Source organism: Balaenoptera ricei, chromosome 2, assembly GCF_028023285.1.
Source record: "Balaenoptera ricei isolate mBalRic1 chromosome 2, mBalRic1.hap2, whole genome shotgun sequence".
NCBI lineage: Eukaryota > Metazoa > Chordata > Mammalia > Artiodactyla > Balaenopteridae > Balaenoptera > Balaenoptera ricei.
In genome coordinates this window covers 186112407-186127723 of record NC_082640.1, presented here as the reverse complement: position 1 = coordinate 186127723, position 15317 = coordinate 186112407, and the positions used below count along the sequence as shown (strand labels likewise).

At 43.9% G+C, this 15317-nt stretch overlaps 1 protein-coding gene across 11 annotated transcripts in view; it reads right to left on the bottom strand.

Annotated features, from left to right (window-relative positions):
- MARK3 (microtubule affinity regulating kinase 3) overlaps positions 1 to 14257 on the bottom strand; it is a 109198-nt gene extending 94941 nt beyond the window's left edge. For 6 of the 11 annotated variants that reach the window (XM_059915077.1, XM_059915079.1, XM_059915078.1 and 3 more), the window contains exon 1: positions 13980 to 14256. In XM_059915077.1, the coding sequence (XP_059771060.1) occupies positions 13980 to 14030 (51 nt within the window). In that variant the 5' untranslated portion in view covers positions 14031 to 14256. Of the gene's footprint in view, positions 1 to 13979 lie in introns of all 11 variants that reach the window. The other 5 variants (XM_059915071.1, XM_059915073.1, XM_059915072.1 and 2 more) reach the window with 1 other exon arrangement.
- Between the last annotated feature and the right edge of the window lie 1060 nt (positions 14258 to 15317).

Below are 15317 nucleotides of genomic sequence, written 5' to 3'. Positions count from 1 at the left end.
ACACACAACAGGCACTCAGAGCTGTTTAATTTAATCTCAAAGATTAAAGGAGTCCAGGGACTTCCCTGGTGGCGCAGTGGTTAAAAATCCACCTGACAATGCAGGGGACACAGGTTTGAGCCCTGGTCCAGGAATATCCCACATGCCGCGGAGCAACTAAGCCCGTGTGCCACAACTACTGAAGCTGGTGCGCCTAGAGCCCATGCTCCGTAACAAGAGAAGCCACCGCAATGAGAAGGCTGTGCACTGCAACAAAGAGTAGCCCCTGCTTGCCGCAACTAGAGAAAGCCTGTGCACAACAACAAAGACCGAACGCAGCCAAAAAATAAAGAAAAAAAGATTAAAGGAGCCCTGATCCTTCTCCTTCTCCTCAAGGAATTGAGCTGAACCACTTTATCCACCATGAAAACTAGAATATGGGCAGTGCTACTAAAAATTAGGCAGAATCAAGTCAAAGAGAGAACACTGTTAATAAATCCATAAAGTGTTCATTTTCAAACTAAAACTTCTGTTTATTGCAATACATTTAAGTTGCCAGGTAATATTAAGGAATGGAGCAAATACTGTAGGTATCTACTCAATATCCATTCCTCCCTTCTTCATTTCTAAGAGAAGCCAGATGTGTATTTGGGGAGGCAATATGGCCAGTGAAATTCCTGTTTTCCCAAACTTCCCTGTAGCTGGAGGTAGCTTATGGCTTAGTTCTGGTCAGTTCTCATTAGGGAAAGTCTACTGGGGGGTCCTCGGAAAACTTTTTGTTTCTCATAAAGGGAGACAGGTACACTAGCACAGCCCCTTCCTCCCTTCTCCCTTGAATGCAACCGTAACAACTAGAGCTATGTAAGTTACCCTGCAGCCGTTAAGGTCTCAAATGTGAGAGAAAAGACAAAAATATTTTTAAAAACCACCAGCTCCAATATTACTGAACTGCTGAACCAAAGCTAGAAGCTGTCCAGACTTCTTTTGTGAGAAAAATAAACCCTTATTTGGTTAAGCCATCATATAAGGTTTAGTTACTTTCAACCAAAGCACTACTAAACTGTTACAGGGGCCATATCAATACTAATGTAAGAGGCAGTAAGAAAAGTGAATGGGGAATGCACTCCATTTTATGTTATATATATTAGTTCTTCTTTAAAAATGTGTCTATATATTTGTGTGTGTGTGTGTGTATATACATATATATATATATATATATATATATATATATAAAGCAGAAACTAACACACCACTGTAAAGCAATTATACTCCAAAAAAGATGTTAAAAAAAAAATGTGTCTATATAAGAGCCATAGAACTACAAAAAGGTATCACCTCACACCGGTCAGAATGGGTATCATCAAAAAATCTACAAACAATAAATGCTGGAGAGGGTGTGGAGAAGAGGGAACCCTCTTGCACTGTTGGTGGGAATGTAAATTGGTACAGCCACTATGGAGAACGGTATGGAGGTTCCCTAGAAAACTAAAAACAGAGCTACTATATGATCCAGCAATCCTAATCCTGTGCATATATCCAGAGAAAACCACAACTGGGAAAGATTCCTGTACCCCAATGTTCATTGCAGAGCTGTTTACAATAGCCAGGACGTGGAAGCAACCTAAATGTCCATTGACAGAGGAATGGATAAAGAAGATGTGGTATATATATATACCACATAGGACTTCCCTGGTGGCACAGTGGTCAAGAATCCACCTGCCAATGCAAGGGACATGGGTTCTACCCCTGGTCCAGGAAGATCCCACATGCCGCGGAGCAGTGAAGTCCATGCGCCACAACTACTGACCCTGTGCTCTAGAGCTCACGAGCCACAACTACTGAGCCCACACACCGCAACTATTGAAGGCTACGCGCCTAGAACCTGTGCTCCGCAACAAGAGAAGCCACTGCAGTGAGAAGCCCGTGCACCGCAACAAAGAGTAGCCCTCACTCGCCGCAACTAGAGAAAGCCCGCGCACAGCAATGAAGACCCAATGCAGCCAAAAATAAATAAATAAGACAGATAAATTTTTAAAAAAACCCAAAAAACTCGGAGAGATAAAAGTGTCATTATCTGTAGATGATATGATCTAACTGCAAACCAAAAGAATTGGAAATACCACTAGAACTCAAGAGAGAGCTTGGCAAGGTGCAAGACCAACCTATAACCACAGTTCTCTACACCAGTAGTAACGTACCACAAAATTTAACTAAAAATAAGTATTTATAATAGCAATAAAAACTAGAAAGTAGGTAGAAAGTAACTTAATTAAGAATATATAAGAGCTCTCTGGAGAAAGCTTTAAATTTTTAATAAAAGACATAAAAGATACTCTGAATAAATGGGAATTCTACACTCTTAGATAGATAATATTATACAATCTACCCAAATTAATCAATAAGTTCAATGCAATATCAATTAAAATTTCCAGCCAGTAATTTATGAGTAATCTTAAACTTACTCTAAAGTGTACATGGACGAATATTTCACGGCTGCCAGGTCAGCCTTGAAAAAGAAGTTAAAAAAAAAAAAAGTTCAGAAATGAAAAGTGATCAAGGTTAAAACCAGTAACAAGACGTATCTCTTTCATTGCACCCTCTAAAAGCATGCACTGAGAGGGACACAACATCTTTTCTGTGGCATTCTTGCCAAAAATATATAACCTTAATCTAATTTTGAGAAAACATCAGACAAACTTAAATTGTGGGATCTTTGATTGGAACTTAGAACAGAAAAAGAACCCTGGAGAAAAACTGGTGACAATTCAAATTAGTTCTGCAGTCATCATTAACGGTATCGGACCAATGTTAACTTTCTGGTTTTCATAACTGCACCATGGTTATCTAAGTGTTAACATCAGGAGAACCTGAGTGAAAAGTATACATGAACTCTGTACTAATCCTGCAATTTTAAGTCTAAAATTATTTTAAAACAAAAAATTCAATAGATACATATAAAGGTACGTAGATTACATATATTACAAAGCCACGGTAATTTTTAAAGAAAAGAAAACCTGTAGGGTATCGGCACAACAGAAAAACAGACCAATGCAGCAAAATACAAAGCTAAAAGACATGAATGTATGGGAACATAAGATACAATGAAAGCAGTCCTATAAACCAATGGGGAAAGGATGGACCATTGAGTGGATAGCAGTAGGAAAACTGGTTCACTGTATCAGTCTATAGAGGAAAATAAAACTAGATCCCTACCTAAGTCCATACACAAAAGGCAGGCTCCCTTTTAATCTAGAGGGATTAAAAAACCTACATGTGAAAGGTAAAATGATAAAAGGTTAATGTGAAATGTGAGAGAATATATCCTTGTGAGCCAGGCATTTAAGCAAAACTTCAAAAGCACAAACATAAGGCAAACGTTGGTTACACCAAAATTAAGAATTTCTGTCCAATAAGGGTCTTATAGAAAGATGACAGAAGATACATGCAATGTATAAAACCTACATCAGATTAATATCTAGAAAATCAAGGAACACCTAAGAATCTACAAGAAAAAAACAACAACCAAATAGAAAAAGGGACAAAGGAAAAGCAGCAATTTACAGAAGGCCCCCAGAGCCAAGGAATATATAGACATACTAAAAACCATAGAGAAACGCAAGTTAATAATGAAGTAGCACATTAAACTACTTTAGTAGGCTGGCAAAAAAAAATTAGAAAGCTGGATAATTCTAAATGTTGGAGGAACCAAGGAGACAAAAACCCCTGTGCACTACTGGCTGGAGTGTGGGCTGACAGAGCCATCCAGAAGAGCAACCTGGCACTATCTGACATTTCCTGTGACCCAGGAGGTCCACTCCTAGCTACACATCCCCAAGAAATTCTTACACAGCTCCACAAGGGGACATGTATGAAGATATTCACTGCTGCACTGCATGGTGGGGGGAGGAGTGAGGCGGCAAGTAGTCTACCTCAGCAAGTGGGTAAAATGTGGTAGACTCATACCACAGAGTGCTATGCAGCAGTTAGAAGCAACAGATTCGATGCATAGATGAGACTATGCAATATTTACACAAAGTATGAAACATACAGTTCTAAGAACACATACATGTACACGCATGACAATATGTTAAAATGTTAGAACAGTAACCTGTTGGAAGGATAAGGAAAATGACATATAGGAATGAACAGGAATAAATAAGCAAGAGAACAGCCTCACACTGCTCAGATCAAAGATACGACTTTTGCAGCTGAGTTTATGAAAATGTTTCCAAAAATATGAATAATAGGGAAGGGGAACTATTATTGTTCATATGCATAAATTCAAATTGGTTTCACTTGTAATAAAACACTTATTATTGGCATAGCAAGTGAGCTATCATAATAATGAAATAAACTGAAAAATAATTTACTTGACCAATCCTCAGAAGAATAAGGCACAAATAAATTGTGGCTAAAGAAAACTTTGACTTGGTAGCTTTTGACCAGTTAATTATATGCTAAGCACTTACTAAGTAGCAGGCACTATAAGGGGATAAAAGAAATAGAAAAGTATGGTGTCAAACTTTTAACACTCATAATCTAGCTGGGGAGCTAACACGGGGAACAGTAACTGAAACAAGGGGCAATCTCCGCCCCATGAGAAAATCAGAGAGTGAATACTCCAAGCTCCATCCAATAGATTTGTGAGCTATGCATGAAATTTTCAATTTTCTAGTAGCAACATTAAAAAAACATAAAAAGGGCTTCCCTGGTGGTGCAGTGGTTAAGAATCCGCCTGCCAATGCAGGGGACACGGGTTCAAGCCCTGGTCCGGGAAGATCCCACATGCCGCGGAGCAACTAAGCTTGTGCGCCACAACTACTGAGCCTGTGCTCTAGAGCCCGTGAGCCACAACTACTGAGCCCATGTGCCACAACTACTGAAGCCGGCGCGCCTAGAGCCCATGCTCTGCAACAAGAGAAGCCACTGCAGTAAGAAGCCCGTGCACCGCAACGAAGAGTAGCCCCTGCTCGCCACAACTAGAGAAAAGCCCGCGCGCAGCAACGAAGACCCAACGCAGCCAAAAATAAAATTAAAAATAACATAAACTTTTAAAAAAACATGAAAATAGGTTAATTTTAATAATAGTTTATTTAACCCAATATATTCCCAAATGTTTCAACACATAATATAAAAAGAGTAAGATTTACAATTCCTTTTTTCATACTGTCTTTGAAATCTAGTATATATTTTATACTCACAGGACATCTTAATTCAGACTAGCCACATTTCAAGTGCTCAGTAGCCACATGTGTTGGACAATGCAGCTCTAAGCACTCAGAGGGTATGATCACATTTGGGTGAGATGAAGGAAAAAAAGGGATGGAGTCTTCGATGGGACAAGTAGTAGAGTTCTAATGAAAGATGAAGGCCATTTCAAGCCAGGCACCAGCACAAGGAAAGCTTAAAAAGCTTGGGGGATTGGGGGGGGAATCTCCCTTAACCTGCAAGTCTAGCCAGTTTCATCTCTCACAACTCTAACACTGAAAAAAAAAAAATAGCTTTAGTTCCTTGACATCATGATTGCTGGCAATTTCTTATCTTTATGTTCTTGACTAGGCTGGTACTTCTCTGTCTTGCATCCCCTTGCTTAGCTTAGTTAATTCCTACACTAAAGTACTTGACAATGAGCTCCTTGAGGGTAAGAATTATCTCATCTCTGTATTCTTAGTACACAGGACCTGGCAACCAGCAACTGTGAAACTGCTAGATGAATAGACAGCCAAGGAGAATTGTTTGGCTATAATGTTATATGTCGATTATATCAATTAAAGTTTTATTTATTAAAATTTTTTAAATGAAGCATAGACAAGTAATTAACTTGCCCATAGTTAAGTGACTTGTATTTGAAGACCGGTTTCAAATGCAAGCCTGTAACTCCAAATCCCAATTTCTCTTATGTTCTGTCAATCTTACTTTTTGGCTCCTCATCTGGTCAACTATTCCTCAGAAGTGTCTTCAGAATCTCTCCCTCAACCACAGTCCTAGGCTCCCACTTTATCTCTCACTTCCAAGTCCAGACTCTTTCCATCAAGCCTCCCTTTAAGAAAGCTATCTGAGGTTTTAAGAAAGGAGAAAGAAGATGAATTCATTGGAACTACAGAGGGAAGAGGCTGAAGATACAGGACACGAGAGATGAGAGAAATGACAACATAGAGATGAGAGATGAAAAGACCAGTAAACAAACCACTAATGATGGCTAACATTCATCTATTACTTATTATGAGTCAGGCACCATTCTAAATGCTTTACACATATTGTCTCATTTAATCACTAATTCGACCAATATTTATTTACTCTTCACCTGTAATAAATGACCAGCATGTTCTAGGTATTTGAAATAGTATCAATAAACAAAACAAATATTCCTGCTCTCAGGAAGCTTTCAGTATACCAGAGGAAACTGACAAAATACAATAAACATAAGAAATATGTAAATTATATAATATGTTAAAGGTAACAATGCAATGGAAAAATAAAACTAGATCAGGATTAGGGAGGCTGGGAGGGCCATAGATGGTCAGAGTAAGACTCACTGAGCTGATGTTTGAAAAGAGTAGAAGGTGAGACGGCCATGTGGCTATCTGGAAGAAAAGTGTTCAAAGAGAAGAGCCAATGTCAAGGCACTGAGGTTGGAGTGTCCCTGGTGTGTTCAAAGAACAGCAAGAAGACACCTGGGTCTATGAATGTAGTGGGTGCGGAGAGGTAGGAGATGAGGACAAAGAGGTAAGGGAGGCCACAGCATGGAAGGCCTTATTCTTATAACAGCCCTATGAGGTCATTACTACTACCAATCCCACTTTATAGATGAGGTAACTGGGGCATGAAGAAGTTAAATAACTTGTCCAAGGTCACACAAAAAATGCTAGGTCAGATTATAAACCCAAAGAGTTACTATTATACTGGTTGGAAAACATGAGCCCAAAGTCTTTGACATACCTCCCATTACAAGGAAAGGTCTATGTCCCTTCCACTTGAATCTGGGTGCCCATGACTGCTCTAACATTTTAAGAATAAATGGCAGAAGTGATACTATGTGACTTCTGAGGCTAGGTCATAAAAGGCAAGCAGCTTCTGTCTTGTTTGCTGAAACACCGAGCCACCTCATGTGTCTGATCACACTGGAGTCTCCATGCTGGAGAGGCCCAGGTAGCCACTCTGGCCAAGTCCCAGCTGAGCCCAGCCTTTTAACAATACCTGCCAAGGTGCCAGATACGTGAGTGAAGAAGCAGTCTTAGGATGTGGATCTTCCAGCCCAGCTATTCAAATCCCCCAGCCTTTCGTTATTCCCCCAAACTGAAGTCCCAGCCATAAACCATTCCCGTCTGAATTCCTCACACAAAATCTGTGAGTATAATGAAACACTTGTTGTTTTACACTACTAAGTTGTGGACTGGCTAGTTCCACAGCAGTAATAAGTAGGACAATTATACAATAAGCAGGATATAAATGTTAAGCACTCGACCTAAATTAACAGAAATGGAAAAAGCAACTAGAATACCTTACCATGGTATGTAGAAGGTTCTTTATCATTGAATATCTTTAATGTCTAGAAGGCAACCTTCTTTTAAAAAAAGAAAATGTAAGTTCCTTTAATCCATTCCACTAGTAAAGCTAACATGTGCCTATAAATACCAAGGCAGGCCTAAGGTAGGCAAGGGCTACACAAGGGAAGGAAGACAAGGAAAGAGGTGGAGACAGTATGTGAATAGAATGCCATCAAAAATACCTCAAGTGCCTTGAACAACAAAAGCTGCTTGCCCAGCTTAAATTATTCTTCTGGACAAAGAATGGCAAGGCTAAGGGCAAAAGGCTGTGCTAGGAAATGGTTCTAGGTCTGCTCCTCTCCAAGACCCTCATTCTAGTCTGCTACTGTTCTCAATGAAGTCATAAAGGTACTGACTACAGAAAGAATGGGGTTATACAAAATTCTGGAATAAAACCTTTGGTTCAGCTTACTTGAACTTCATGTTAAATTCTTCCAATACAGATTTCCATGTAAAATGTCCATAATACAAACCCCACAATATTTCAACTCCACCCCCAAGCAACACCTAACTATTAGCAAGAAATACAAACAAAACATCTCAAGCTTTATTCAAGCTTCAACTCTGAACACCAAGATCCCAGGTAACCCACAGAAACAATGCCTTATCTAGTCTGCATAAGACTGTATAAGACTAACCATGGCCAAGCAGCTCAGGTGACTAAAGTGCAGTGCTAAAAACTCTAGCTTGAAAGTTGGACTCCCCCCAAAAAAGTCATTTTCTTCCAGTGCCGACTTCTGCCCTCTCAATTACTGTTCAGGCAGGTGCCACGTGGGTCAGCACAAACCCCTTATTACTACTTGCAGACCAACTCCAAGCACATTCTTTAAATTCCTACATAAAACAACATTAAAGCTGGGAGATTCCCAAGGAAGAGATTTGTTTTCTCCTTGTTCATTCTGAAAGTTCAAAATGGATGTGAGACAAGTGAATTTCTGCTTTAGTCCTCCCAATGGTGATCAGAAGGGGCTGTACTCCCTGACTCTTACTTCCAGCTTGGAAACAAATTCCAGGGATAAAATTGGACTATGGGGACTTCCCTGGTGGTCCAGTGCCTAAGACTCCGTGCTCCCAACGCAGGGGGCTCGGGTTCAATCCCTGGTCAGGGAACTAGATCCCACATATCGCAACTAAAAGATCCCGCGTGCCGCAACTAAGACCCGGCACAGATGAAAAAAAAATTGGCTACATTTCAGAATCCAGAACAATCCTCTCTGAAATTAAAAATAACAGGGACTATTGGGACTTCCCTGGTGGTTCAGTGGTTAAGAATCCGCCTGCCAACGCAGGGGACACGGGTTGAAGCCCTGGTCGAGGAAGATCCCACATGCCGCAGAGCAACTAAGCCTGTGCGCCGCAACTACTGAGCCTGTGCTCTAGAGCCCACGAGCCACAACTACTGAGCCCACGAGCCCCAGCTACTGAAGCCCGTGCATCTAGAGCCCATGCTCCGCAACAAGAGAAGCCACTGCAATGAGAAGCCCGTGCACCACAACGAAGAGTAGCCCCTGCTTGCCGCAACTAGAGAAAGCCTGCGCGCAGCAAGGAAGACCCAGTGCAGTCACACAAAAAAAAAAAAACTCACGGAAACTGAAAATGTTATTGAAACCATTGAAATCTCTTTTCTTTAGTCACAATACAATCTAAAGGAACACTGTTTAGTCAGCAAGTCTTCACTGAATACTAAGATAGCAATTCTTTAAAGTGTGGTTCCTGGACCTGCAGCATCAACATCACCTGGTAACTTGCTAGAAATGTAAACTCTAGGGCCCCGAAGGTAGAATCAAGGTCTGGGGGTGAGGCCCAGCAATCAGTGCTTTCATAAGCCCTCCAGGTGATTGTGTTGTTTGTTCCAGTTTGAGAGTTTACAGACTAGTTTCACAGAGCTCAGGGTGCTTTGTTCTGCAGGGACTGGGAAGTCCTAAGGCAGGGGAGTGATATGGTTCCTAGGTATATCCTCTACGGCGCCTAGCACAGTGTCATACACATAGCAGGCACTCAGATCTTAACAGGTTAACAGTCTCATACAACCAACAGCTGGCTAGACAATAACACCATCAGTTTATTTATTTCACAGAGATAAGGAATTCTGATGACTGTCTGCATTAACTAATAATAAGTAAGTACATGGTGTGCACACACACCAGGAGCTGTTAAATTGGCAAAGCCCTCCAGGACCTCTGGTACTTTTGGCAAATAACCCAGGCTTACTTACAAAGTGTCATACGCTTTGAAATGTAAGTGAAAAATACATTTCTAATTTTACCAGTACACAAACAGGATTTGTCCATGACCTCTATACAAGTCAACTGTAGAACATAAACTAAAATGCAAACTTTTTTGTTGCCTTTAAAAAAAAGCATCTTGGGGGACTTCCCTGATGGTCCAGTGGTAGATAATCCGCCTTGCAATGCAGGGGACGCCGGTTTGATCCCTGGTCGGGAAACTAGGATCCCACAGGCAGCGGGGCAGCTGGGCTCCGCACCACAACTACTGAGTTCACCCGCCTCAACGAGAGAGCCCGCGTGCCGCAAACTACAGAGCCCACGCACTCTGGAGCCCAAGCACCAAAACTAGAGAAGAGAAAACCCGCCCACCACAACGAAGAGCCCGCGCACCACAAGGAAAGATCTCGCATGCCACAGCTAAGACCCAACTCAGCCAAAAAAAAAAAAAAAAAAAAGCATCTTGGGGACTTCCCTGGTGGTCCACTGGCTAAGGCTCCGCGCTCCCAATGCCCGGGTTCAATCCCTGGTCAGGGAACTAGATCCCACATGCATGCTGCAACTAAGAGTTCGCATGCCACAACTAAGGACCCCACAAGCCACAACTAAGACCCAGTGCAACTAAATAAATAAATTTTTTTTTTTTTTAAAAAGACTCATCTGTGAAGGATTTAAAAAATAAATTTAAAAAAGCATCTTATTTCACATATTAGCCATCTATAATACATGGAAACAACATTTATTCTAATTTGAACAAAGTGTTTTTTAAAAAAAGACAACTGAGGAAACGAGCACTGACTGGATATTTGATATTAAAAAATTATGATAAAGGGACTAAGGTTACATTTTTTAAAGAAGCTTTATCTCTTCTAAAACCTTTGGAGATGAAATGATATGATGTATTGAGCTTGCTTCTTGGGGAGAGAACAAATAAAAGAAGTCTGGTCATTGAGCTGTTGAGTACATGGGGGGGCTAACTATATACCAGGGTTTCCCAACCCTGGCACTCTTGACATTTTGGGCCAAATATTTCTTTGTTGAGGGCCAGGGGGCACTGTCCTGTGTACTGTAAAATGTTTAGTTGCATTTCTGGTCAGTAGCAACGCTCTTCAGTTGTGACAACCAACAGTGTCTCCAGACATTGTCAAATGTCCACTTGGGCGGGGGGGGGGCAGCAAAATTGTCCCCAGTTGAGAACCATTGATAAATACTTATTAAATTCTCTTTACTTGTTTGAAATTTTCCATAGCAAAACATTTTTAAAAGTCTAATTTTAATTATACTCTGTGTATTGGTACAACTACATCTCCCTGGTTGAATAATTAGTACATAGCTTTTGAGAAACAGCCTGCTACACAAAAAAGCAGAGAGAATTGAGATGGAGACCTGAGGTCTAGTACAGGCTCTGCTGCTAAACAGTGAATAGTCACAAGCAGCTCCTGTCACCTCTCTGAGCCTCAACATCCTCATTAGGTCTGACTGTTTGACTAGTCCTTTTGAGTTTTCAAATGATTTGATAACAGTTTATCTTTTTATATACCTATCAGCTAAAGGTGAATACTCACATCTGGAAATCAAACAAATGAAAAGAGAGTAGTGTACTAGCATGAAGATAATATTCTTCTTGCAAATTATCTGCCTTTTATTACTCCTGATCTATAAGCAAAATTCTTACCACAATTATATTTACTTAAAATTTAAATAAGATTCCTAGGGTAAGCAAAATGGAGAGTCTTTTTACAAAATATAAAGACAAAGCTATTTGTCATATCAGCCAAAATGTCCATCAACTGGTGAATGGATTAAAAAAAACTGGTACATCCAAACAATGAACTACTTACTACTCAGCAATAAAAAGGAATGAACTATTGATACACACACAAACATGAATAAATCTCAAAAGCATTATGCCAAGTGAAAGATGCTACACACAAGATTATATGCTCTTTGACTCCATTTAAATAACGTTCTAGAAAAGGTAAAACTACAGAGACAGATAACAGATCAGTAGTTGCCAGGGGCTGGGGGAAGGGAGAGGGAATTGACTGTAAAGAGACACAAGGGACCTTCTTAGGCAATGGAAACGTCCTCTAACTTGACCGTGATAGTGATTCCGTGATTATACATTTGTCAAAACTCACCAAACTGTACACTTAAAAAGAGTGAATGTTCTATCTCAATACACCCAACTTTAACAAAAGAGCTGCCCAACAGACTGAGAACTCCCATTCATTCTTGAACCCTCATCACTCGATTGGCAGGAGGTCTAACACTTAGCAGTTCAGTAGTGGTAGGTAAATAATATGGTATATGCCAGATGTGTAACACTGCCACAAGGGCACCACACTGTAAAAGATACACAACTACTTCCAAAACATGTCAATACCGGAGTTAAAAACAGGGCATGGTGAATTAATGCAATGATGTGCTACAAACCGCTTTTTTAGCACTGTCAAAAATTCCATTTTAAATACATTCCATGAGAATAAAGGCATACTCCATACCCTACATTGTTTTTAAAGTTAGTAATTCCTAACGACACAGAAAGACTACACCATAATTCAACAAATTCAACAGAGAACAAGGTAAAGACCCATTTGGTGTAAATCCTTCATTATCACAAACCTGCTATGATTGTTTCTGGCTTCAGTTTATTCAGTAAGTATGGAGCTCCTGCTCTGGTTCAATGTAAGACTTTGCAATGGAAGTCAGTGATCAAAGCTAATCAACTCACTTTTTTGCTTGCTCCGCCCTACAGGGTAGTCGAAGAACAACAAAATGATGAAGAATTAGGTTCTTCAAAGGATCTATGAGAAAATGAGTTCACTGACTCACCTAGTGTAGATTTTCTACTACTTTTTATGCAACTTTCTAATCCATCTCAGGTGAAGGAACATACACCACCGTACTACTTATTTACCAGGTTAAAGAGCATTAAATACCACACCTTAATATACTGAAGGGATACTTTAGACCAAGGTTTACACAAACAGATTAAATCACCTGACAGCTATCCAGCAAACAAGTGGCATTTTAAAGATTAAAATGAAGGCATTTGATACCACTAGGCCACAAGGTCTCAGGACTTATTGAAAGCATGAAAACAGGCAGAGCCAGGAAGCTTTTCCTAAGTGATCGCATTTTCTTGCCAGGAATTACCTCATAACACTTATAATAAAAGGCCAGTGAAGTTTCTTTATGAGTTATTTTTTAGATATTTTTGCTCTTAACAGAAGATAACTCCCAGGTAGCTTGGAACAGTCCTGAAGCCAGTGCTAGAGAAGAGTTCAGAATGCACCTGGACAGAGTCAACATTTCTCCAATGGAATTTCTACTACAAGTTGTCAGGCCCTAAAACTGCTTGCTGCTCCTGGCCTTTTGAAAAGGTTTACGTGAACAAAATCAAAGGTTCCTTTTACAGAATCATAGAATGTGAGTGCCAGAATGGACCTAGGAGCTCATCTAAGCCAACTTCTTTTGGGGAAGGAGGAAAGCTAAGCCCAGAGTGGGTGGCCCTCCGCTAGGCAGTGCGTGGCAAGGCTGCTTGACTACACCTCCTCCTCTGAAATGTGCTTAACCAGCTCCTTCACAACAGATTCGTATGGAAACGAGGCTACTCCTCGACAAAGTCTTAGCTCTCTCCAAGAACTTCTGAATAGCTTCGGAGTTGCGTCGAAGGGGGCCGAGAAGGTTCCTCAGTGCGCACCTAGTTTTAGTGACTGTCACTTAGTTTAGTGACTGTCACTAAATTTAGTTCGAGACAACTTAAAGAACGAGGCATAACGGACAGTCCACTCGATCCAATCAGTTGCGTTTAATCAACACCACGAACGTGTTTTTAACCCGACAGCCTCTCGAAGCTGCCTACCTAATTTAAAAGGCGAGTTCAGTGGAAATAAGCCCTGTACGCTGCGGGGACCCGACACACGCTCGGAGAGCCCACCGCGCGGCCACCGGCCTCTCAGGACACCGGCCGGCCACGCTGCAGCCCTCAGGCTTCGCTACGAAGCGAGCCCCCGGCGTAATCGCGGATGCACTTCCCCGGCCCGCGCGCTCGGGAAACGGGCCGCCGAGGCCGCCTCCCGGGGCCCACGGCCGTCCACCGGGCCCAGAGCGCCGCGGCCTGGGGACCCGCCGGCGGCGAGGCGAGGCGAGGCGAGGGCTGCGGCCGCGCTCCCGGGGACGGCGCGCGCAGACCCGGCCCGGGGCAGTCGCCTAGGTTACTCACGTTCTCAGTGTCCCGTTCATTCACCGTCGGCAGCGGGGTCCTAGTGGACATTTTACTTCACTTCACTTCTGCACAACGCGAGGGTGAAACAAAACAGCGCGGCCCCGGGGGCCGGAGAAGCGGCGTCGAGGGCCCGGCGGTTCCGGAACGGCGCCGCGGCAGGGCGGCTCCCCTCCCCCACGGCCGTCTAGATCCCGGGCCGGGCCCGGGCCGTCCCCCGGCGGGTCGCGGGGCTCATGCTCCCCCGGCCCCGGCGGCCGCGCCGAGGAGCCCCGCGGGCGGCGGTAGCGGGGCCGGGCCGGCGGCGGCGGGCTGCGGGTCGGCCCACTGGCGTCCCCGGGCCTCCGGGCGCCCCGCGAGCCCGGACCCCCTCGCCTCCTCCTCCGCCCCCGCCCGTCGCGCCGCGGATTTCAGCGCCGGAGCCTCCACACAGCGCCGCCGGCGGCCCCTGAAGAAGAGGAGGATGTGGAGGAGGTGAAGTGCAAGACAGGTCCCCGCGGGCTGCGGGCGCCGACCATGGAGGGGGCTGCGGAGGCGGCGCCTGCACCCGGCTGTTCTTCTCCCGCCGGCTCGCTTTCCGCCTCAGCCTCCGCCCAGTGGCCGCCGACACCGCCGCCCCCGGCACCTCCGAGCCTCACGGACCCAAGATGGCCGCCCCTCGGCTTCCTTTGCTGCCTCCGGATGCCGGAAGTGACGGCACCGCCACCTCCCGGAGTCCGGCCAATCAGCGCGGCCCGAGGAAGCTGGCCCGGCTGCTGTTGCTAGGGGCGACTCGGCCTGGTCTGGGGCCGAGGGGGCGGCACCCAAGGCTGGGCAGGGCTGGCGGGTCCCGGCGGGCAGCCGGGGCAGCGGGTTCCCAGCGTCCAGAGCACGCGGCACCCGCGAAAGAGCCGGCAAAAGGCCCTGGGCGGCGGTCTGAGCTTGACTGCTGGATTGATACTTATAGTGTTGATCGAGCGCCTGCTGTATGCAAAAGCTGAGGTAGCGCCCCTCAAAAGCTGGGACCGCGCTGCCCCAAATCGAGATATGACAGTAACTATAGGGCCGGGGCTGTGGGGAGGAGCCGAGTTCCTGCATCGTTAACGGTGACCCGGGAGCCGAGGACTCAAATCACCCTTCCTGCCTCCGGCTCTGAGCAGCCGGGGCTGGGCTCAGCATCCCGAAGGCGGCAGACGCGTCCTGCCTTCAAGGAGCTCGCGGTCAGGAGGGAGAGGGACCCGGACCCAGCTAAAAGCCTTTGGGAAGGAAGAGTGCTAGAAGGGGGCGGGGAGCCCTAGAAGCCTCCTGGGACCACCGCCTAAATGCTTGTAGGGGATTTATAACCAGACTCCTCATCCC